Source organism: Lepisma saccharinum, chromosome 21, assembly GCF_977018435.1.
Source record: "Lepisma saccharinum chromosome 21, izLepSacc3.1, whole genome shotgun sequence".
In the NCBI taxonomy this organism is placed as follows: Eukaryota; Metazoa; Arthropoda; class Insecta; order Zygentoma; family Lepismatidae; genus Lepisma; species Lepisma saccharinum.
The window spans coordinates 55,469,869-55,492,903 of record NC_139249.1 but is presented as its reverse complement, the minus strand read 5'-3'; the positions used below and the strand labels follow the sequence as shown (position 1 = coordinate 55,492,903).

The 23,035-nt window shown below is 36.2% G+C and overlaps 1 protein-coding gene across 1 annotated transcript in view; it reads left to right on the top strand.

Annotated features, from left to right (window-relative positions):
• LOC146004283 (transferrin-like) overlaps positions 1-23,035 on the top strand; it is a 61,317-nt gene that overhangs the window by 22,208 nt on the left and 16,074 nt on the right. Inside the window, exons 2-9 of the mRNA XM_083142989.1 lie at positions 6,391-6,502; positions 8,605-8,738; positions 9,285-9,418; positions 12,005-12,149; positions 17,984-18,141; positions 19,042-19,178; positions 20,159-20,307; positions 22,377-22,620. Of these exons, the coding sequence (XP_082999115.1) occupies positions 6,391-6,502; positions 8,605-8,738; positions 9,285-9,418; positions 12,005-12,149; positions 17,984-18,141; positions 19,042-19,178; positions 20,159-20,307; positions 22,377-22,620 (1,213 nt within the window). The remainder of the gene's footprint in view (positions 1-6,390; positions 6,503-8,604; positions 8,739-9,284; positions 9,419-12,004; positions 12,150-17,983; positions 18,142-19,041; positions 19,179-20,158; positions 20,308-22,376; positions 22,621-23,035) is intronic.

The following is a 23,035-nucleotide window of genomic DNA, read 5'->3' as shown; positions in this document are numbered from 1 at the left end:
AATCCATTGAAATGTAGACCGCCGCATCGCTGTTTGAGCTATCAGCAAGTGAGGTGCTTGCGGCCGTATGTAGTCACTGTAGACTGTCCGTGAATCAAGGGTGCAAGTTTTCACAACTTGTTTAGGAGTGATTTATTTACTTGGCAAGTTATGAAAGAAGGTGCTGAAACTGGCCGCCTTCATTGTCCACACATTTTTGACACCTCTTGATGAAGTTAACCATAACTCATTGCAGTTAAGTTTTTTCCAGGGTGTGTAGATTAGACTTGTATACAAGGCATTGTGGACATTGGTAAGTAAATAAAAAAAAACTCCTTAAAGAAGTTGCGATGAAATTAATCTTGACATATTGAAGACTTGTCTTAAGACTTACCTCACTTGCCACCAAAGAGCGTATATAAGCTCTTTGCTTGCCACATATCGATAGAAAGTGATGTGGCGTATTAGATTCAATTATGTGATTAGTCTATGCTACATAAAAGGCAGGAAATATATTTATGAAAGGTACGCTACCATATGACAATACAGATGCGTAAAAATTTTAACAAATTTATGTACGTATACAGATGTAAGTTCTGTGACAATGGTTCTACATTAGCATGCAATGTTAACTGAACATTATCCATTGTCTAGTGCTTTAAACTATAATTATTCTAACACTAAGTTTCGAGAGAGAACCTCTCTAGTTTTCAGGTGAAATTTCTTTTGCCAGTGGTGGGAATCAAACCTACGGCAGACCTGTGATTTTACTACAAATCCGGTGCTCCACGGCGTAAAGTAATAATGTTCGTTGACCTACGTGAAATTCCCAAAGATAGACTTCAAGCATGGGTATTGCCACAATTTTTTGGAGGGGTCATTGACATAAAATTCAATATTAAATATAATCAAATAACTATTATAAGCTAAAGTAATTTTATTAGTATAAATTTGTGGAAACTTGTCAACTCAACCCATCAGATCTGTTATATGGTAATACATTTTTACATTTCTTTTACAATTTCATACCATAATGCAGTTAATTAACTTTCACACACCTGGTTCAGGAAATGTTACTCCTGAAGTTTACCTGCATTCCACTTAGTTTTCAATCTAACATCTGAAGGCAGGTAAGATTTATAAAACCTTAGAATAATCTATCGCTTGAAGAAACAAAGAATCAATATTATACTTGTTCACATTACAACAAAGTGCACCAGGAAGTTTTAAACTTTGTCCAAATCATATTGAACAGAAAAATCTGATCTTAATTTCTATTTTTTTAACAATAGCCATACTGTAGCCTGTCCATAATGTCATTACAAATAAAACTCTTTGCAGATCTGAGCTAAATATTTGATAATATTCAGTAATACTCTCATTAGGTGATACATATATAGAAACTTTTTACACCTGTCCCATTATGGAGTAAACAAGTTCTTAATGCAATGGGAATGCATTTTTAATGTACTATTCCCTTCCCCTCCCCCCCCCTGTAAGTATGCCTTGCTATAGCAACAGGGCTTACTAGCATAAATAGTACTCCAGTGGTCATCTCTCCCTTCATACAATCTTCCATTGCTCAGGTAAGGGTTCCTTGTAACATTTTGAATTCTTGTTTAGTTTTTATCCCAAGGTGTAAGGGATGGCCTTCAAAGGGGCCTAAGTCAACCTCTTTCATGTACCCAAATGTGTAGTGCCCTTCCACTGGTAGCATGCACAAATGAAAGACTGAGCAAGCACCACTTGTGTATTCTCAAAAGTTCTAGAAGAATATTTTATTTCTTGCTTCTCACATGCTTTTTGAAAGCTTTGGGTTCTGAAGATTTTTACTTTTTGACAGAGCTGGTTCCTTCCAAGGAAATGCAATTTTGTCATCTGCCTTTGCTTGCAGTCTCCACTTTATGAACATGTTTTTCCAGAATTTTTCCAGGTTAACTCTTTATAAACCTACAGTTTGTCATATAAAGGAAACACTTTCTTCAGATAATTTCAAGTGTGAGAACAATTTGTAAATTGCATATTTTAGTTGAATTCTTAAATCAGGAGTTCCCAAACTGTTTCATGGTGCACTTGGCATTTTAAGATTTTTCTGCAGTGCCCAAGTAAATGTAGGCCTATGTAACACTTGCAACACTTTGTTCGTGTGGTTACGTTGCTTGCCTTAAGTTAAAAACTAAATTTCAAACTGAAACATTTTGTGTAAAAAGTACTAAATAAGCACAAACATATAACTTCAGTGAAAATATTGGAACCTTTCACAACACCCCTGTAAGCCAGCTATGATGCCCTTGGGCACCATATTACACACTTTGGGAACCACTGTCGTAAATGTTAATTTAACCAGTGGTTGAAGTGGAAATTCTTGGGTGAGGATGTTTGGGAATAGGTGGAAGCAGTGACAACTCGAGAGGAAGGATAGCAATACCCCTTCACTCAGAAAAGCAGCAGACACACTGTAACCATCCAGTTTTTAGAAATAATATTGGCAATCATTATATAAATGGCATCATTATCATATACAATATTCTACATTAACTTCTAAGAATTTTTGTATACCCCCCCCCCCCATGGCCCACTCTGGCCCTGTTTCACTTCCCCTCCCCCATTCTTCAATGTAGGAGATAACATTCCCTCACTGAGCATTACATCAACACATACTGCCATTGGCTACTGCTACAGTTTTGAAAGATGTTTAAACCAATCATTACAAAATACAACTAAAATAACCGCTTCACTATGTTGTAACTAGTTTTCAATTACTTATATTGCAGGTTCAAATTTGCACAATGTCATAATTATATTGTATGTATATTTGTATGAAGTGGACTCATTCAGTTGCTTGTGTATCCCTAAATGTCACCACATGTAACCTGCTGGTTGTGTGCATGAAGAAATAGAACAAATTAATCTCAAGGGAAGCGTGAAAAAGGTCCGGGATCTATTTATGCACAAGCTTAAAGTAAAGCTACAACCAACAGATACAAATTCGAAATTATTGAAGGTTACGGCCAGCCTTTAGGGCTACCCCCTCAGTCTCAAAAGAGAGCCAATGCCTATTATCGTGCGAACTCAAATATAACGCAAGGACTAATTGTTCCCCATTTACCAATCAAGAGAGGAATTGTAGGCAAACATAAATGATCACAAAATATCGTGGAAAATTACACTGCTGCAATTCAGAAATATTATCACATTAACACATAATAACTACATGTAACAAATTACATCGTCTACTATGTGTTTCAACACTAGTTCTTTCTTTTTTTGGTATCAATAATAGATTCGTTACTTTAGTGTTTTTTACTTCACGCAAAGATTATAAACAAAAGGAGAGGCACAGAATTGTATGAAAGTTTCGAAAAATACTTTTGAATAACAAATTTATTTATATCCAATCATGAACAAGAAACAGTAAATTTCTCCAATAACAACAATATAAAAAAGGATAGTTTTATGACGTACAATTCTAATTTTACGTATCCTTTTTTGAACTTCCTTCGAACTACAACGTTAACAATTTCTGACTGTCATTCTTTGTCTTGTCATTGGACGTGGCAGTGATTATATACATGCGTTTTACGCAGAAATTACAAACTTCCAGCGAATGCTAATACGCCCACCAGTTCCAATTGAACCTCATTACTTAATGCTGGTTATAATTCTGAACATATCAAAGAATTTTGAACATTACAATTTATCGATATGTTAACCTCTTATATTACGTATCATTTCTATTTCTTTTGGCAATAAACAATCTTATAATTTCTATAACATTTGATGCTCCCAGTAAATTACTTATTTATTGGTGCCAGTCCCCGTGTGCGTCTTATTTTTTTTACATTTTTTAGAAAATCGCAATTATAAATAGCAAATAGCTCGCGTACGCCAGGATCTACGCTTGCAATTATGGCGAAGAATGCCGCAAGTTCATTTGCGTTACTATTAACGTGCAATCAAAAAGATAGTTCGACACTAGGGGTGTGACGAAGTGCTGTAATAATGATTTTGAAGCGAACTAGCCTTTTTTGCCGATTCGTCGTTTAGTCCTAATACACTCGTTCTTTATATTTTCGATCCGGTTAAATTAAACATATTCCAACCCATCACAGCGCGCGAACTTGTATTCTTTTGCAATCAAAAGGAGGGAGAAAACAACACAGTACATACCTCCATTAGATTTCGCATAGAGTACCAAACAGCAATCTCTCACAACCAGGTACGGCAAGACACTACAAGTCGTGGCTTCCTTCACGTCTCGTCTTCATGATATTGGGGTCGCACACAGGAACATCTCTGGATTCGTGTTCAATCACCAACATGGATACTAATTCGTGTTACTGGAGAAAACACCCAAATCAAACTGGGCAGTGAGCACCTTGGTACATTCGTCAAACGCGCCCTTCCATAAAACTGCTTCGCGATGTAAGGTCCAATGCTTGTGGAGAGAGAAAACTAATTCTTGGTGCGCGCAAAAAGAGAAGAATTCAAAATTGGGTTAAGTCTCGGCAGCGAGGCAACTTGCACACTTAACCATGCGGCGCACGTAAAATTCTCTCTCACACTCGTGACGCAAAGTCACGTCGTTCTTATCGCGATAATTACAGGATCGGGACTGCTGCTGCTTTCTGCTCGGGAAGCGAGCACGGAACAAGGGGTCGGTGGAGACCTCTAGCGTAATAAATTATAATCCAGGGAAACAAACAAGACGCAAAGCGTACGAAGGAAATGAGAAATTGTGACGTTTTTCTACGCGAAAATACAAATGCGTAGAAAAAAACGTCACACACAGCACTGAATTTGTCTTATAAATGGCGATGATATTAGTTGTAGATGATTAGTTATTGATAAGGACATATTTTATTGATGGCAAAGTGACTAGTTGCCTTTGTGAATGATATACCTTTTATCAATGGGGTATTTGTTTAGTTAGATGCATTTTAATTTGTTCTTAAGTCCTCTAATTTTTCTATTGATTAACTTTTTTAGGCAGAAGCTTTGGTCTTCATACTAGGATGCAAAAAGCCTGTGCTGATATTCTCATTTATTACACTTGAACACTATTGTCAGTATGTCTTCCACTTTTCCTTGGTGAATAAAATTAGAATGAAGTGGACACCTTAGTGATATGCTGAAGTGTTATTACAAGGGATTGATAAAATGTAGTGGCAGCACTGCTATAATTCGTACCAGGAATTAATGGCACAGGAAACACCAGTTAAAATGCTTCAATGTAATCACCCTCCATGTCAATCATCTTTTGCCACGCTTGTGGAAAGCACTGTACATCCTCAGCACGTTCATTTCTGTTGATGGCTTGTCGTGAAGCATCCTGCAAAGTGGTTTTCAATTTTTTGAAGAGATCATAATTGCACAGACTCATATCAGGTGAATACTGCCGGTGTTCAGTGCCACTCATCACCAGTTATGCAGGAGATCAGTCAGTGTTAGCAGTGTGACCTCTTGCATTGTTGTGCAGGATGATGGGAGTCCTTGGAAGCAAGTGCCGTTGCTTTCTCCTGAGTGTGGGACGAAGGTGATGGTCAAAGAAATTTCAGTAGTAGACTGAAATACGTACAGCATGGCGCAGTATGACTCCGTGGACATCATACGCCACAATAAACATGTCCTTCACACCACCACCTTGTGCAGAGTTCACTTTTTTGCACAAGGATATCCCTGATCTTCCATTCATTCGATTGCCACTTCAAGCATAATTTGTACGGGTGAGCCCAGGTTCCGTACATCATTACAATCCTTCCAAGGAAGTCTTCACCTTCCCTCTGGTAGCAGTTCAGAAGTCCTGTGCATAGCAATGCAATTTTTGCACCAATGTGATTTGATGGGGTATCCAAAGTGCTCCAATTTGTGGAACCCTGAAATGTCTTGCAGAATGTGGAACATGGTTTTGTGGCATGTGCCTACCTCCATGGCTAATTCACGTGCAGTCCTGGTGATCACCTCCAGGAGGGAAGCAAGGAGCCGAATTGTTAGGGTCGTCTTGAATGGGGTGGGTCCTGAATGACATACCTGCCTTCACAACACTTGCAGATTGCCCCACTGTACAATAACAGTGCTGCATCAATACATGCCCTCACAGTCCCTGACAAATCTTGTACGCTCGACCACATGTCATTTCAATTTTGATCCATGCACATTGTTCCCATTTCGTGAACATGTTAGGGTGCTTGTACCCTCCTCTCCTTCAAGGCACTAGTATTTGGCTGAATAACATAGCTGTTCCCACTCACCACTCTTGCTCATCTACCCTTCAGTTATCAGCTATGGCAACCCTGTGGCTAACTCACTACTCAAATGGCAGCCATGTTGCCACTACTTTATATCCAGGCCTTGTACAATCTTTCGATGATGTATTGCTGATTATCTTAGTTCTGTTTTCCTTCTTTCCAGGTAAACTTTGCATCGTGGAAACTTTCAATAGTACTAGGAAGCAAACTGAATACTGCCCAGTTCTTGCAGACAGCAAAAATAGCACTGTAGAATGCATTGTTGGAGTAGATAGGTAAGGATTTTTCTATTGACAATTGCATTAAAACAGAATTGCCAGCCTCAATTCTAATACATTGAAAATTACAACCATAGCCTGAGAAGGCTCTGCTGCCAGCAATGTCTTGTCTGTGGGATCTTTCTTATGGCACAACATGAGAGCAACCTTATGTTCTGACGTCACTGCAGGATGCTTTCATTGTTACCCTAAATGTCAAGTTGTTAGGTTAGGCTTATTAGGTTTAGTTCTCTTAGCATAAATAATACATGTTGTGTGTATATGCTAAGTGAACCAAACCTAACACCCAATCTAACAACGTCTGTGTCATGTCTCAGGTTGTGCAATAAAGGCGACCCGTGTTGTGCATGTCTGCCTCTTATCATGAAAACTAAACTATCTCACAACAAGCCTTTGATGTCCAACTCAACAAGGTGACATGATCAGCGCATGGAATCTATTGCCACTATTATCTATCGTGACCAGTGTGCTACTACTGCTTTCAAGTAGCTCCCAGATTGCCCTCATGCTGCATCAACACCGAAACTTTGGATCTCCCACTGGGATCAAAGCAGGAACCAGTCATGGCAAAAATGAAGATGCTAACCATTTGGTTATGCAGAAGATAGTCTGGCCACAAGACATCTTAAAGCATGGTTTTTATTGCAGGTTAATTTCTCACTTTATTACAGAACTGTTCTATGATAGGTGTTAATTATGTATATTTGGTTTTTGAGAAATGGTGAAATATTAGTATGGGATGTGTATACAGCGGAACCCCGATTTTATGTTCCCCAGTTTTACATTTTCCTGCATTATAGATTCAATTGTGATGGTCCAAACACAGCAAAATGTTATAAATTTTTTCTCTTTTTTAAATTTTCCCCACATTGTTTTTTTAGCTTGGTCCCCTGAAAAACGAGGTTCCACTGTATGTATAAAGTGCAGGTTGTATCTATATCGCTGTAGTTCATAAATTGCAATAGGCATTAAACTGACCCACCCATTCTAATCTTAACAAAATCCACTGAAAACCGAAATGGAAGGTTTGTAGTCAGTGGCGGCGATTGTGTTCCAAAACTGTGGAGGGCAAGGACAGTTTACTTTCCTTTGGTTGATAAGGTTCAGCATAGTGCGGGGGCAAAAGTGGCAAAAAGTAAGGGGGGGGGGGGCAAATGCGCTTTCTACTTGCTGCCACTTAAATTTTTCTGTGGTACATCTAAATTATGTAGTTAACACTTCAAATTATTTACATGTGTTAAATCTGAATTTCAAATATAAATAAGAGAAAAATCCCCACCCACCACAATTAATTATTTTGATATTAAATAGGGTCATCCAGAGTTGGAGTATAACTTAATGAAAGTAGTTATTAGTTGGTAGCCCATTACTTTTTGGTACTTGGCATTTGTAAATAACCCATAGCACACCAGCCCATTGAGGGCCTAGGCCTACCTATAGACTGTCGACCTCACTCCCACCTAATCCTACTCACTGACCCAAGGTGGGAGATCATCCAACCAGTTAAGGGGTGATGTGTGGTCGGCACGACAAAACCCTCCAGTCGTTGTAGGTTTTCATGACCAGGTTATGCTACTCATTCATAGCTCCCTAAGTTTCTCAGGATGATGGGTGGCCACCAGTGCCATACACAGGCCGAAAAATTGTTATGCTTCCCCCAGGAGACTTGAACCTGCATGCTTCCCGTAATCTGAGCCCAAAGCAGGACACCTTAGACCTGCATGGCCACGGTGCAGGACACTTAGCATTAGTAAAGTATTACTGATATTACCAGAGTAATTGTAACATTACTTCATTACTTTGCATTACTAGACTTAATGTCTCCTTTGCAAAATCAGAACCAGAGAATTTGAAAGAACAAAACATACTTTGTTTTAAATTATGGATGTAAAGTTACATTGGAAAAATGCACTACAGAGAAAAAATACAGTAATGTCCTTCATTGTATGGTGGAATATTGGTAAAGTGTTAGTTTTGGATCCAAATACAGTAACTGTAATGAAATACTTTTTTTTTAGAAATGTACCCAACTCTTGTGTAATCTGTGAAAATGTAATTTTCAAATACTAACTAACCACGGTTTCTACCTTACCTTGCAGGCTTGACTGCTTGAAGAAAATAATAATTAAGAAGGCAGACTTCGGTATTTTTGAAGCTGAAGACCTACTGGTTGCTTCAAATAAGAAAATCAAGGATGTAATTGTCATTGGTGAAATTAGATTTTTTGAGCAAGGTAAGTGTATATTTGACTAATATTGTTTGCCTTACAAATGTGCTTCTAGTGTTTCTAGAGCTTGAAATGAGGCTCATGCTGAAGAAAGCCATGAAAAGAGCAATTTGATAACTATTGAATATATATATTTTGCAGGACATCATTGGGTGGGGGATAGAATCTGGGAGTAATTGTTGGCTTTGTAAAGTAACTACATAGTTTTTCAGCACCCTAGGAAAATTTTTAAATAGTATATAGGACCAAACCTTAGTGAGATCATCTTACACTGTGTGTTAAAATTAAGCACAAGATTATTGTAGGTCTAAGTTTTAATTTTTGTACATTGACATTGCATTACAAGTAACATTTTTTAGTTCAATTAATTGACTTCCATGCTTGTAAAACTATTCTTGTAGCATGCAGTTTCAGGACTGAAAATTAGTCATAAAAATGGATAACTCAAATTTTACTCTGTTTAATGTTCTTTTATTTCCCTCCTAAATATTCATGCTTTATATTTCTTAAATATTCTTGTGGTGTGCTAATCCAAAACTACTACTCTTGCAGAAACCTTTGATTATGATGTAGTTACTGTTGTAAGAAAAAATATGCACATTAGAAGTTTAAAAGATCTTAGGGACCAAAACCTATGCCATCCAGGATACGGTTATGAAAGAGACTGGACAGAAGTAATTTCAAGGGTAAGTAAATTTACCTTCTTACTGTAATTTGTTAATTTCTAATACTTGAAATTGTGAATTTACACTTCGAATCATTATTCATACTTATCTCAACCTGGAACTTTCCTGGTTCAAAGCCAGAGGCAGTGCCAGGGGGGCCCGAAGGGGTGCTTGTGCACCCCCTAATTTTCTTCTGCCCACCCCCCTTCAGAACCCCCTATTCAAAACCTATGTTGAAAACATTCTGTTAGTGTTGTATGTTGTAGTCACATTGAGCACTAGAATGTAGGCATTGTAGTGAGACCGCTTTTATTGTATACAATAGCCAAGCATTGAAAGAGAAACCGCATATATATTTGCATGTACTGTTGGCAGTCTCTACAAAGATTAGAGGCCGTTGTCTTTTCTTTCGTCAGTATTGTTAAGTTTTCTTCTTTTTAAGCGGCCTGTTTTTATTCTATATTTGCCTACAGCTCGGAGACTTTTTTTTTTTTTTTTTGGCATTGTTAAATGGTTTTATTCTCCGCCTACTTGTTGTTCCTATTTTCTCAGACTCACTGGAACAAAATTTCAGGTGCTTTCAAGAAGTAATCAGGTCGTGCTCTGGAAAATGTGCAACTCTAGTTGTATCGTGACCGGTAGTTTACCAGTTAGCATGTTCTATGTTCCACATAACATGTTTAGTAAAGTACCATTTCAGACTTTGTAGAGAATCCCAAAGTTCGCGAAGAAATGTTACAGTTCGTTGATGGGATAGCGTGGCAGGAGAAGGGGATTTTAATGAAGATTAAGTTACCGTGCACTTCGTGTTTTGTCCTGACAGCGCAGCATCTGGGGCAGACAGAAGATAGCCAGTGGCACAATCATAGGGGGCATTACCCTGCCCCACCCCCAACCTTGGTCTGAAATAAATTCTAGGGTGGGACAAGGGTGCAAACATTGAAGTAAGAAAAAAGAAAGGCTAGCAGAAGCTAAGAGTAGCAGGACAAAATGACACTCAAGATGTTAGTTTTAGTTTTCATGAATTTCTTTTTCTTCCAGGCTGCCAAGGGCACCTGCTGGAGGGGAAGAGGCAATTGCCATCCTCGGTTTCAAATTTTATGCAAATAAAATAGATTTCATAACTTTTTTTTCGTAAATTCGTAAAAGTTCAGATGTAGCTAGGGGGAGGCGAACAAACTAAATTAAAACGTTATAAAAGAGAATGTGGCACCCTATTTTGTTTTCAGCTTGCAAAAATTTGAATCTATTTTTTTTTTTTTTTGCAAGTGAAGCGAGCAATGTCATTCTTTTCTGTAATGCATTGTAAATTGCTAGATAGAGAAGTGGTCTTAAATGCATGAACAATTGTTTGGATAAAAAGAAGCGTGCCAATTTCAGAGATTTGTCATTTTGGTTTGTTATGAAGTGGATGAATTGATTATGTAATGTATTTAAATGTTTATATATATATATATTGATTTATTTTTTATTAAAGAAACTTTGAATACGTACACAATTGTTAACATGTTGCATATCTACTAATTTTTAAGTCTCTCCATGTTGCATATGTGTAAAACATATGTTGATGAGGGCCTCCCCATGGCGTAGTGGTAGCGTCATTGCCTTGTAATCAAGGGGTCCCGAGTTCGATACCCGGTGGAGGCACAAGTGGTTCGGATCCCACTTTAAACTGTAGGTCCAGTCCCGATTAGCATTACTGTGCATAAAGTGGACTTGAAACACCAACTCAAACCAATATGTTGATGAAAATTATACATGTCATATGTACAAAATAATTATGTTCGTGTATTTTCTGTCTTTCAAAAAAAGCTTGTGCGCTTCTTTTGAATTGTTAGCTAATGTGAAATCGAACGTGTTGAAAAATATTTCAAATCGTTTGACCAACACAAATGCTTTTGCACATACTTCTCCCCTTTTTTGCGTGATTTAAGAGGATGATAACTTATGCTGCTGCTGCTACTACTACTACTACTACTAATGATGTCATCATATTCATCATTATTATTTATTATTCGTGGAAAGTTTATACTGGTACTTGCCTCAGACAAAAATTTGTGGTTGCGCCTTCTAAAACATGCATGAATATTTCATGCTTTCTTTTTCAGCATTGCACCCCCTAAATTTTATTCCGCATTCCCTCAGCACCCCCAGATGATTAATCCTAGCGCCACCACTGTTCAAATGCATTGCATAAGATAAGTGTAGGAAAAAATTATCATTTTCTCCTTTTAGGAGGTATATTAAATTTCAAATCATAAAATTCAAGGATTTTACAATTAGATTACTCAACTTTTCATGGAAAATGAAACTTGTGGTAAAAAGTAAAAGGTATACATATACATACATATGTATAGCACCATGCCATGAAAGCATATTTAGGGGATGTGGGGGCAGGGCCCCACACATTCTCAATCTGTTATTTTGGAGTTGGTGAACAGCACCACTCTCAGCTGACTTTTATCTCCAGGGTTGCCCCAATGTACCCATTGATTTCATACTAAATGAACCCCAGAACCTAATAATTTTTTGATGAAGATTGATTCTAGAAACTTAAGATGATAGTTGAGAATTTAAATCTCTACCATTTTGACCATTCACTTTCAGTATTTCGAGGAAACTGTGGCATCTCAACTGTGCGACAAGAGACTGACATCTGCTGAAAACAGGATAAAATCATCTGCAGATTACTTCAATGAAGCCTGCAAAGCAGGTCCTTGGGTTCCTGACAAAACTTTGGATGCTAAGCTGAGTAAGTACAGTGGCAAGAGCTAAAGTTTAACATTACTTTTAAAGTTTTTATGTGGTGGGTGTGCCCTTCCTATGTTATTCCTTACGACGCTTGCAAAAAAACTAGGAAAGGAAATAATTTTGGGGGTCATAACTTGCTTCAGTGCATATTGCTTGCATTGTACTGTAGTATTTTTCTAATTTATGGTTCTTGCAAGCATTTAAACATGTTTATTTTGGGAGGTTATTTGTATACTATATAATAAATTTATATAATTTATTTGTAACTGGATCAATGTTATAACAATAGGAGATGAAGTTGACAAAAGCAAGAAATTTAAACAATGAGTCATGTCAGTTACATTGTTGGATCCTAACAATTGAATTAACTGAAAGTTTTAGACCAAAATAAATCGTGAATGTCAGGTAATTCAAAACCTTCCTGGTGTTTCTTGACCTTCTTGATAAAGTAGTTTTTAAGTGTAGCTTTACCCACACTTGTGGAAGAGAGCTCCATACTGAGTCTGTATTTCCATCCTCATTTAATTTCTTCACATATTCTTTTGCAATTAAATAAGGCTCCAAACAATTACATCTTGCCCATTACTCTTAAAACTTCACATGGTTCTCCTTAATGAGTGGACATGCCAGTTATTGGGTATAAATTTTGAAATGTCATATTCATGGCATCTTTTCAAAGTTTTTGATGAGGATGGCATGGCACTCGTGATGGAGTGCTTTTTCACAAGTGAGGTAAGCCTTCACCTTTTAAAAAACTAAACCGAAGAGGTCATCAAGAAACTTTTGTACAGATTTTGAATATCCTGATATTTAGGATTTTTCGATAAGATTTTGTCAAATAAAAATGCTAATTCCACATTACAAAATAATTATATAATATATTAGTAGTCTGGAATACCTAAGAAGCTTGTTAGTATGATAAAAATATGCACCAGTGAAACAGAAAGTAAAATTCGTGTGGGTAATAATATGTCTGACAAATTTATAATTCACGATGGGTTAAAACAAGGAGATGCATTATCTCCATTGCTCTTTAATTTTGCCTTAGAATATGCTGTAAGGAAGGTAAAAGAAACTAAAGGAGGACTAAAATTAAATGGTGTGACTCAGTTGTTAGCATATGCAGATGATGTAGACTTACTGGGGGATGATATAAATACGATTAAGAATAATGCTAAAATATTTTTCAAAACTGCTAAAGAGATAGGTTTGGAAGTTAACAAAGAGAAAACTAAATATATGCTTACAGGCCGAAACCAAGTGTTAGGTAATAATCAAAATCTAATTATTGATAACAACTCGTTTGAACCAGTTTCCAAATTCAAATACTTAGGAGTAATATTAACAAATGAAAATTATATTAAAGAGGAAATAAAAAGTAGGCTTAATTCAGGGAATGCATGTTACTTCTCTCTTCATAAACTTTTGTCTTCTCGTATAATATCTAAGAAACTAAAAGTTAAAATATACAAAACCGTAATTTTGCCTGTAGTATTATATGGGTGTGAAACTTGGTCCCTTACATTGAAAGAGGAACATAAATTGAGAGTATTTGAAAATAAGATCCTTAGGAAAATCTTTGGACCTAAAAGGGATGAGGAGACAGGTGAGTGGAGAAGGTTACATAATTTAGAACTACATAATTTGTATTCATGTCCAGATATTATTAGAATAATTAAATCAAGAAGACTTAGGTGGGCAGGCCATGTGGCACGAATGGGAGAGGAAAGAGGAGTTTACAGGATTCTTGTTGGGAAACCAGATGGTAAGAGACCTGTAGGAAGGCCAAGACGAAGATGGAGGGACAACGTTGAGATGGACCTAAAGGAAATCGGTAGGGATGGAAAAGAGTATATAGATCTTGCTCAAGATAGGGACAGATGGAAGGCCTGTGTTGCTGCAGCCATGAACCTTCGGGTTTAAGAAGGCTAGAGAGTTAGTTAGTTAATTTCACTTAAGCTCCAACAATGATATTGATAAGATTAATTGTACAACTTTATTTTGAGCTCATCCTATTGCTTGCTATTACTGCAACACTGATGAAACTACAATAAATGCCAGATGAAAGAAGTGTTGTCCTGAAATGTTAATCACAAGTGTCAAAATGCTTCAAACAACCATAAATTAGAAGTGTAGATGAATGGGTTGCCTCGAATATTAGTCAAGCATAATTTTAGATGCATTTAAATTTCTAGCGCCACTATATTCACTCAGTCTTCAGAAATGGAGAACTATAGCTCATTACCCTCAATTCGCACTTTGTTTCCTTGTGAAAGCAAAATCCTTCAAGAACTGTGAAAGTTGTCAAATATTTACCTATGATCATGCTGCTTCTCTTTAAAATATACAAGCATGTCTCCATTGTGTTTATGTACTATGCACCTAAATACCACACAATTTCTATTTGAGCAAAAATTGAATTATCTAGGTTTTTCTTTGTAAGGTAACACAATGGTTGATGCCATATGGGATGGCATGGCACAATCACCAGAGCCCATGAACGACCACTAAATATTGTTCCTAATTTTTTTTTAAAAAAAATATCTGTGAAATGGTAATGAAGAAAATTTCTGAATTTCATGTCCCTGCAGGCCATCACAATTCCTGAAATTACTTTTCGGGACCTCAAAAGAAATAGTTCCAGCTTGCACTTTATCAGTTATGTTCTGCTGGTTTGTGGTTGGTTCTTTTGGTAATGTTTCTTAGTCTCCCATTGGTAAGTTTGGTGGTGGTTAGGCCTTAATCTTCTCCTTGAAATGGGCAAGGTAGTTTTTCTGTTAGACCCCCCCCCCTCAAGTATGACCACCATACCATAGAGAGGATGCTTAGCATGAACAGTATTTATCCTTTTGTTAACATTTCTCTTAATTGGTCAACTAAGGGTCCCATGGTTGTAACAATGAGGTCTCGTTTTGTTTAATTTACTTCCTATTCCAAGATGTAAGGTGTGACCTTTCAAGGCACCCAAAATCCAATCCCTCTTCTCACAGTATACCCTGGAACTGCATGCTTAAAGCTCTCTGGCTCCTGGAGTCTAAGCCAATATAAATTCTCTGCAGGGTTCTGCATTGTCCTCTCTCGTCCATCTCTGTGCTAAGTACCACTTTAGAACTCTGGTTGTATTAGCACAGTTTTTAAATGAAGTGCACACGGCAGAACCTTTAGTTCCAGAACCTAACTTGACTGAAGTTAAAGATGCTATTAAAAGGCTAAAGAATAACAAAGCACCTGGCATTGATTTAATACCAGCTGCGTTAATTAAATATGGTGGAAATTCGTTAATATGTCAAATTCATAAATTAATTTGTGTAATATGGAATAAAGAAATACATCAACAGTGGAAAGAATCCATAATTGTTCCTGTGTTTAAAAAAGGTGATAAAATGAACTGCAATAATTACCGTGGAATTTCTCTACTCTCAACATATAAAATATTATCTAATATTATTTTAACAAGACTAACCCCATATGCTAATGAAATTATAGGTGATTATCAATGTGGATTTAAACGTAACAGATAAACTACAGATCAAATTTTTCACATCAGACACTTGAAAAAAAGTGGGAATATAATCAGCTTCGTGTGGGTATTAATGTGTCGGACAAATTTAAAATTCATGATGGGTTAAAACAAGGAGATGCATTATCTCCATTGCTCTTTAATTTTACCTTAGAATATGCTGTTAGGAAGGTAAAAGAAACTAACGAAGGACTAAAATTAAATGGTATGACTCGGTTGTTAGCATATGCAGATGACGTAGACTTATTAGGGGATGATATAAATACAATTAAGAATAATGCTAAAATATTTTTTAAAACTGCTAAAGAGAGAGGTTTGAAAGTTAACAAAGAGAAAACTAAATATATGCTTACAGGCTGAAACGAAATGTTAGGTAATAATCAAAATCTAATTATTGATAACAACTCGTTTGAACCAGTTTCCAAATTCAAATACTTGGGAGTAATATTAACAAATGAAAATGATATTAAAGGAAATAAAAAGTAGGCTTAATTCAGGAAATGCATGTTACTTCTCTCTTCATAAACTTTTGTCTCCTCGTTTAATATCTAAGAAACTAAAACTTAAAATATACAAAACAGTAATTTTGCCTGTAGTATTATATGGGTGTGAAACTTGGTCCCTTACATTGAAAGAGGAACATAAATTGAGAGTATTTGAAAATAAGATCCTTAGGAAAATATCTGGACCTAAAAGGGATGAGACAGGTGAGTGGAGAAGGTTACATAATTTAGAACTACATAATATGTATTTATGTCCAGATATTATTAGAATAATTAAATCAAGAAGACTTAGGTGGGCAGGCCATGTGGCACAAATGGGAGAGGAAAGAGGAGTTCACAGGATTCTTGTTGGGAAACCTGATGGTAAGAGACCTGTAGGAAAGCCAAGACGAAGCTGGAGGGACAACGTTGAGATGGACCTAAAGGAAATCAGTAGGGATGGAAAAGAGTATATAGATCTTGCTCAAGATAGGGACAGATGGAGGGCCTGTGTTGCTGCAGCCATGAACCTTCGGGTTTAAGAAGGCTAGAGAGTGAGTGTGTGTGTTTTTAAGGTTTTTACTTTATATTTTTTTTATTTGATATGGTTCGTTTTGCTGTTTAGTGTTAAAATTTTTTTTTTCTTTCACTGCCTAAATTTTTATTTAGGGCCTTATATCCCTGTATTAAGGTTCCAAATTGCCTCACTGCTGATGCAAACATTGTTTTTTTAATAAACACTTTTCTCCTACAGTCCCGCAGAATTAACTTGAGACAAATGGCTGCCGGCGCCACTGCAGGAGTACCAACCTACAGCAAACTCTTGACTCGCACGCGAATCACTGGCAATCAGCTGACAACGGGAGATGGGAGATTTGAAAAATAATTACATTGTGTAACTGAAATATCACTATTAAGAGGACATGCTAAGAAAATTATAAGTATTCTATCTTACACAACAAATGGATAAACAGTTTATTCATTACCTTTAATCCGTAATTTGAAAACACCAGAGGTCATCATCGCTTGCTTCACCAGTCGCTGCACATGAGTCCTTTCAACCGTTGGTAACATTTCGCGTACACGAACTTTAGAGTTTCCGTTGGCCCGTTACAGCGGGAAGTCCCCCGCTCTAGCCAATTCGAGCGCAGTTGCATCACTCACAGAGCGGCCATTTCTCCCAAGATAATTCTGGTGGACTGTAGATGTAGGTCTTGTGGTGCTGCCTGCTTTTGATTTACTTCAGTTTCAATGCTCTGCTGTTTATGCTAGGATGAGGGGAAGTTTTTTTAATTTCAGCCTATATAATGGCAACCAGCCAAACTGGTTTTTAACGAAATATTGGAGCTCTAATAAAAATTGATAACCACAATCAGGTGAAAGGATCACTCTCTTCCAAAACACCCACTACATGACCTAACAAAGAAAGGTGGTGGAGTTAATTAAAAAAAGGTTGAGCCATAATTGAAATTACTTGATTTTCTATATGCACCTACAAAGACAGATCCTTTGTAGGCGCACTACTTTCTGCTGCAACATAGTCACTTTCCAGAAGACATTCTCATATCAGTCCTTATGTTTGAAGTCTTCTCATATGACAAAATAAAATGCATATTCTAATTTTTTAAAATATCTGCATAATAAAAGCATAAATTCATAAACTTGCCTAGTATCATTTCTTAAAGCTGAAATAAATTGTGAACTGTTGTTATAATTAGCAATGAGAACATGTTGTGCTTATGTAGAGCTGCCATCAAGCAAATTGCAAAAAGTTATTTTTCAATTACTTTTTGTTTGTACAAAGTATTAAAATTAATTCTATCTTAATTACAGAAAGCAAGTATCCAAATTTGTGTGCCTTGTGTGATAATCCAGGAATGTGTTCTACAAATGATAAATATTGGGGTCGAGGTGGTCCCTTATACTGCCTCACAGATGGCATTGGTGATATAGCATGGGCAAGACTGAACTATGTTCGGCGTCATTTTGGGGTAAGTAGCTTTGGTGTCATTTTGGGGTAAGTAGTTTTGGAATGTAAAGGCCTAATTGGCTAGTATGTATTTGACTCTTATATAGAATAACATTGGAAATAATCCTCTTAAATGCTCTATGAAAACAATGTTATATTTCAACCAGTTACAAATTTTTCTTTAAAAATTAAATACTGAAATATACAAATTAGTCTAGACTAGTAAAATTTTATTGAAGTCTGCTTCATGGTAAGTGCTCGAAATTATAAAGTATCTTAGTGGCAAGTACCTTGAAATTTTTGAAGTTTTCAATTGGAATTTCATGGTGGAAATTTTTGTTAATTTATGCAGAAATGAAATTTACCAGTGGAGTTGAATGCTTTAATCATTCAACTATGTATCACAACTTTGAGCTGTGTAATGAGTTGGAAGTACAGAGAAGTTAAGATGAATTTTATATAAATTTAAGTTTTTCATTAAATGTATACATTGTAAAACTGGGTCTATCAGACATTGAAGATATTCGGAAAAAGTGTTAAAAGTTCAAAATTCTCTTTATCTCAAATGACAAACAATCCACTACAAAATAACTTCAAACTTTGCAGATATTCTGTCCTATTAGTCATGAAAGTTTCAATTTTTCTACAAAATTCTCATTGCATAACCAGTCTATGTTGATACTAAAAAAGTATTTGTTATAAAATATTCTGTCAATTTTGTTAGCCATTATGCTAGTTATTGTTGATGCTGCAGTTGTGTTCAGTAAATCATGACTAGACTTGATTGTAACCACTTGATTAGTTCTTAGCAGTATTACATAATAATGTCTAGAGCACATAAATTTAATTCTGGAAACTATCCTAAAAATATAATTCTCAATTGTATTTGGTAATATGCATAACTTGATCCTTTGTCTTTCAGCTTTCACCAGGCTCTAGATCAGTTGCACCACTTGAAGAATATGGACTTCTATGCCCCAATGGAACAACAATACCAATAAATTCAACTGAACCATGCTCATGGATTTCAAAACCATGGCCTGTAATTCTTACTAGAATGTAAGAGCATATTCACAATTGTATTGTTAAATGAGAAATTTTTAGTGGGTAGCCCTAATTTAATGCAAATATTTTCATAGTATTTAACTACTTGTACTGTACAAATAAAAACCTGATTTTTCACAAAATCTAGGTTTTAATCAGTGAAACAAGTATAAAAATACAGCTTCAATGTTGCACTGCATTTAAGCTTTGTCAAAAAATAACAAATATTCTATTAAAAATAATTTTTTGCCCTTACGTATATAATTTTTCCCAAATTTTCTGAGGTAAAATTTAACTTTACTTTGTACTGTGCTTTTTGCATACTGAAAATTTATTTTGATGGATGTTGAAGTCAGGAATGCTTACATAGATTTAGGTAAATTCCCTGTACAAATTCTGCAAACATCCTTGCCACCCCATACTTCAGGTATTTCCTCCATAGTTGGAAATGGATTTTTGTGAAACACATTCACCCATTTATCAAAGTCTGCCAAACTTTCCCTGGTGTATGGTTTTTCATTCTTTAACCAGATGGCTGTCCAGTAAAATTCACTTTTTCCATCTAATATGCATACACTTTGGACTTGGTGCTGTGCAGATATTTAGCTGTTTAGAACATCTAAGGTGTGTTCATTAAATTACTATAAATGCACTGAAATGGGAACAAAAACAGTTATAGGTGTTAACCAAAATATGGTATTTTATGGAACTACAAAATCCTGCCAATACTTCCAATTTGACATCAAACATGAAGATATTTTCATTAATTTCAATGGGAATAAATTAAGCGTTTGCTCTAAAATTTTGTTCCTTGTTCATATTCCTAAACATTAGTTGTATAGTGATGCACATTTAATTTACTTCCAAGATTGTGTATGAATAATTACACCAAACTTGCCAAATTGAGACTTGCAATTGCTCTTAGATACAGTTTTTTCACAAATGTGTAGATAATATGGAACTTGTGTTTTGATTAACTATATTTTTATCTTAAGGGAACTATCTCGTGCCATTCAGAAGCTGCTGACCTTCAAGGATATAAAATATGGTACCTGGGAATGGGCTCTAGAATACCTTATTTCGCAGCACCGTGAAACTGTTGTGAAAACAAATGTTATGACTCCAACAAAATATTTACAACAAGGTAAGGATTATTTCAGGTAGTGGAAAATTCTATAGAATATTGATAACTTTTTCATTATGAATATATTTTATAAACTTTTTGCATCTTCAGTTTTAGGATAGGCACACATATCTAGGAATGAAGTTGTGAAAGTTAGAACATCTTGTGTATAGGCCAGATATGGTTGTGGGTATGGAATTATTAAAGCATACCCTAAGATTCCTAAAAGACGTATTCAATTTTGATAGTCCAGTAACTAAAAATCTGAGGGAATAAAATAATGTTTTTCAGGGTAGAGAAAAACTGTAGGAATATTTAGCTAGTTTCCTGTAACAGCAATTTTCAGACTACTGGAACCTCAAAAGTTCAGGAGACCAAAGTGAAAAACTTAAAATGTGGGAACATTTTATAGCAGTTTGCGATATTGGGACCATGAAGGTTGAATCTATAATGCAAGAAAATTTAAAATCGGGGAACATAAAATTGAAGTTCCACTATATATATATCACATTCCCATACATTCAGATCCCTCTATAAATCCTAAGGTGGCATATCCTTTGTAAAAGAGGAAAGAACAAATGAAATGTCTTAAGGCAAACCACATACTTCATTTAAAATGTAGACTTTCCCAGTGGCAGCCGGTGGCAAGTATGATGGGTAGTGCAAACGTGATCAAGAAATCGAAAAAAAAAAAAAAAAACTCCGCCCCCTACTTGAGGTTGCCCCACTGGCTAAGATGTTTATCCTTGTTTGGTAACGTGGAAAACAGTGTGTTTTTAAGTAATAAAACACTAATACGATTCATCTTTACTCACTAACCTATCTTTATACACTACAGGACATTTTACTAAAAACACAATTACAAGAGGAAGGGAAAACAAATCTTCTCACCTTCTCCCCCCTTCCCATGCACACGTATTCCAACTGGATGTTGAAAATTTTCTAGACACTTGATGTAAAAAGAAATTGTCGAAATGCTAAAGGAAACTCGCATCATCATAGATTTTTTACTTTTTATTATTTTAAAAAGTCTGGATGGCCCTCTAGGCGCATCTATCTATTATCAAAATGTTCATTTAACTTTGGAAAAATACTAGGTTCGTTTCTCCAAAAGTTGGGAGAAAAGTAGATAGTACCTTTTCCACGAATTACTTCCCCAACGGGTCTTACAAATCAGTTGTATTTAGCGACCCATCTCTGAAGATGGCAACTGTGTCAACACTGCGAAAGTTCACTTGCTGTGCAAAGCGAAAAGGGGCACGGCTGGTGTCTTATGGGCTAACCCCATTGGCTAACACCGCCACCTTCTTCCCGGCTCATGGTGGAAATGTTACTCGCTGAGACTTCTCCAACCCTCTGCATGTGTTTCAACTTGGTTAGGCCAGCTCTTGCGTGGTGCGGATCGCTGCCTCGCTGAGGGTACGAAACAGCTGGCGATGCAGTGAGGTTGGGGCGGTTCATATCTAGTCTGTGGTTGGGGCGGTCATCACGTCAGCTTGACCGATTGCAAGATTCGAATCTCCTTGTCTGTAAACTATCAATGTATTAATTTAACAATACTTGCATTTCTTCTGAGGGTAGTGCCATGGCATGGCGGCACTCCCCCTGGAGCCGCCGCTGGACTTTCCATACTAGCATACTAATGCAGAATGTAAATCCTGTGGAAACTAGTTATTTCACTTCTGACACATGTTGTTTTAACAATTTCAACTATCAATGTGATTAACTTATTTTCAAAAGGTTCTCATGATTAGTTAATTTATTTCAACCATGAATCACATGTTTGCATTTACATTCTTCGGATATGTAAATTTGTGTTGATATGTTGACCAGGAAAGCTTCAAAAATCACTCTGCCTAATAGTGGTGACAGTAAAAATATTGTAAATACCAAAATATGCCAGAAGTGGAATACATGTAAAATTTGAATTTGCAATATACCTAAGCAGTATTAAATGATAAATGGAATCCTTCTTTGTTGATGTACTTGTATGTATTGTACTTGTATAACCTTGAATATATATATTTTAGTATGAGAACGCTCTTAAGTGCATATGAATTTATGTAAATTTGCATGTAATTATTTTATAGTGCCTGGCTTCCTCAGTGCAAACCAAAGAACTCATTGCAATCCTCTTGGTAAAATAAGATTCTGCACTTCCTCCAACATTGAAAATTCAAAATGCTTGTGGCTTAAAGAAGCAGCTGTAACATATGGAGTGGAGCCAGAGCTGGTCTGCTTCCAAATGGATTCAGATGAATGTTTAAAGGCAGTTGAGAAAGATGAGGTCGATCTTGTAGCAGTCACTGCAGATCAGGAATATGCTGCCAGGAAGTAAGTTAAGTTCATGTGGCTTAAACACAGTAGGTTTCAAATAATGATTTTTGTTATTTGGAGAGAATAAATGAAAATATGTGTAGTTATCCACATACTTGTAAAGATCCTTTAACATGATTCGGTGTGTTCAGTTTGTTCCTTGTATGCAATATACTTTCTTCATTTCAAAGATTTAAGATTGATATACTGTAGCATTCAGTTTGTGTGCTCTATAAATTCTGTTGCGTGATTATTCTTAGTTGCAACCTATTCACAAAATCTCAATTGGAAAAGACCCACCCCTCCTCTCTAGGTTATAAAGGAAACAAATGTATTCTCTGGAATCAATTTTACCATATCTGTAGGTTGCTTGCGTATTATTCTAGGAATTAATCTGACCCAAGTAATTGTTCATATGTAAAATATTTCCTTC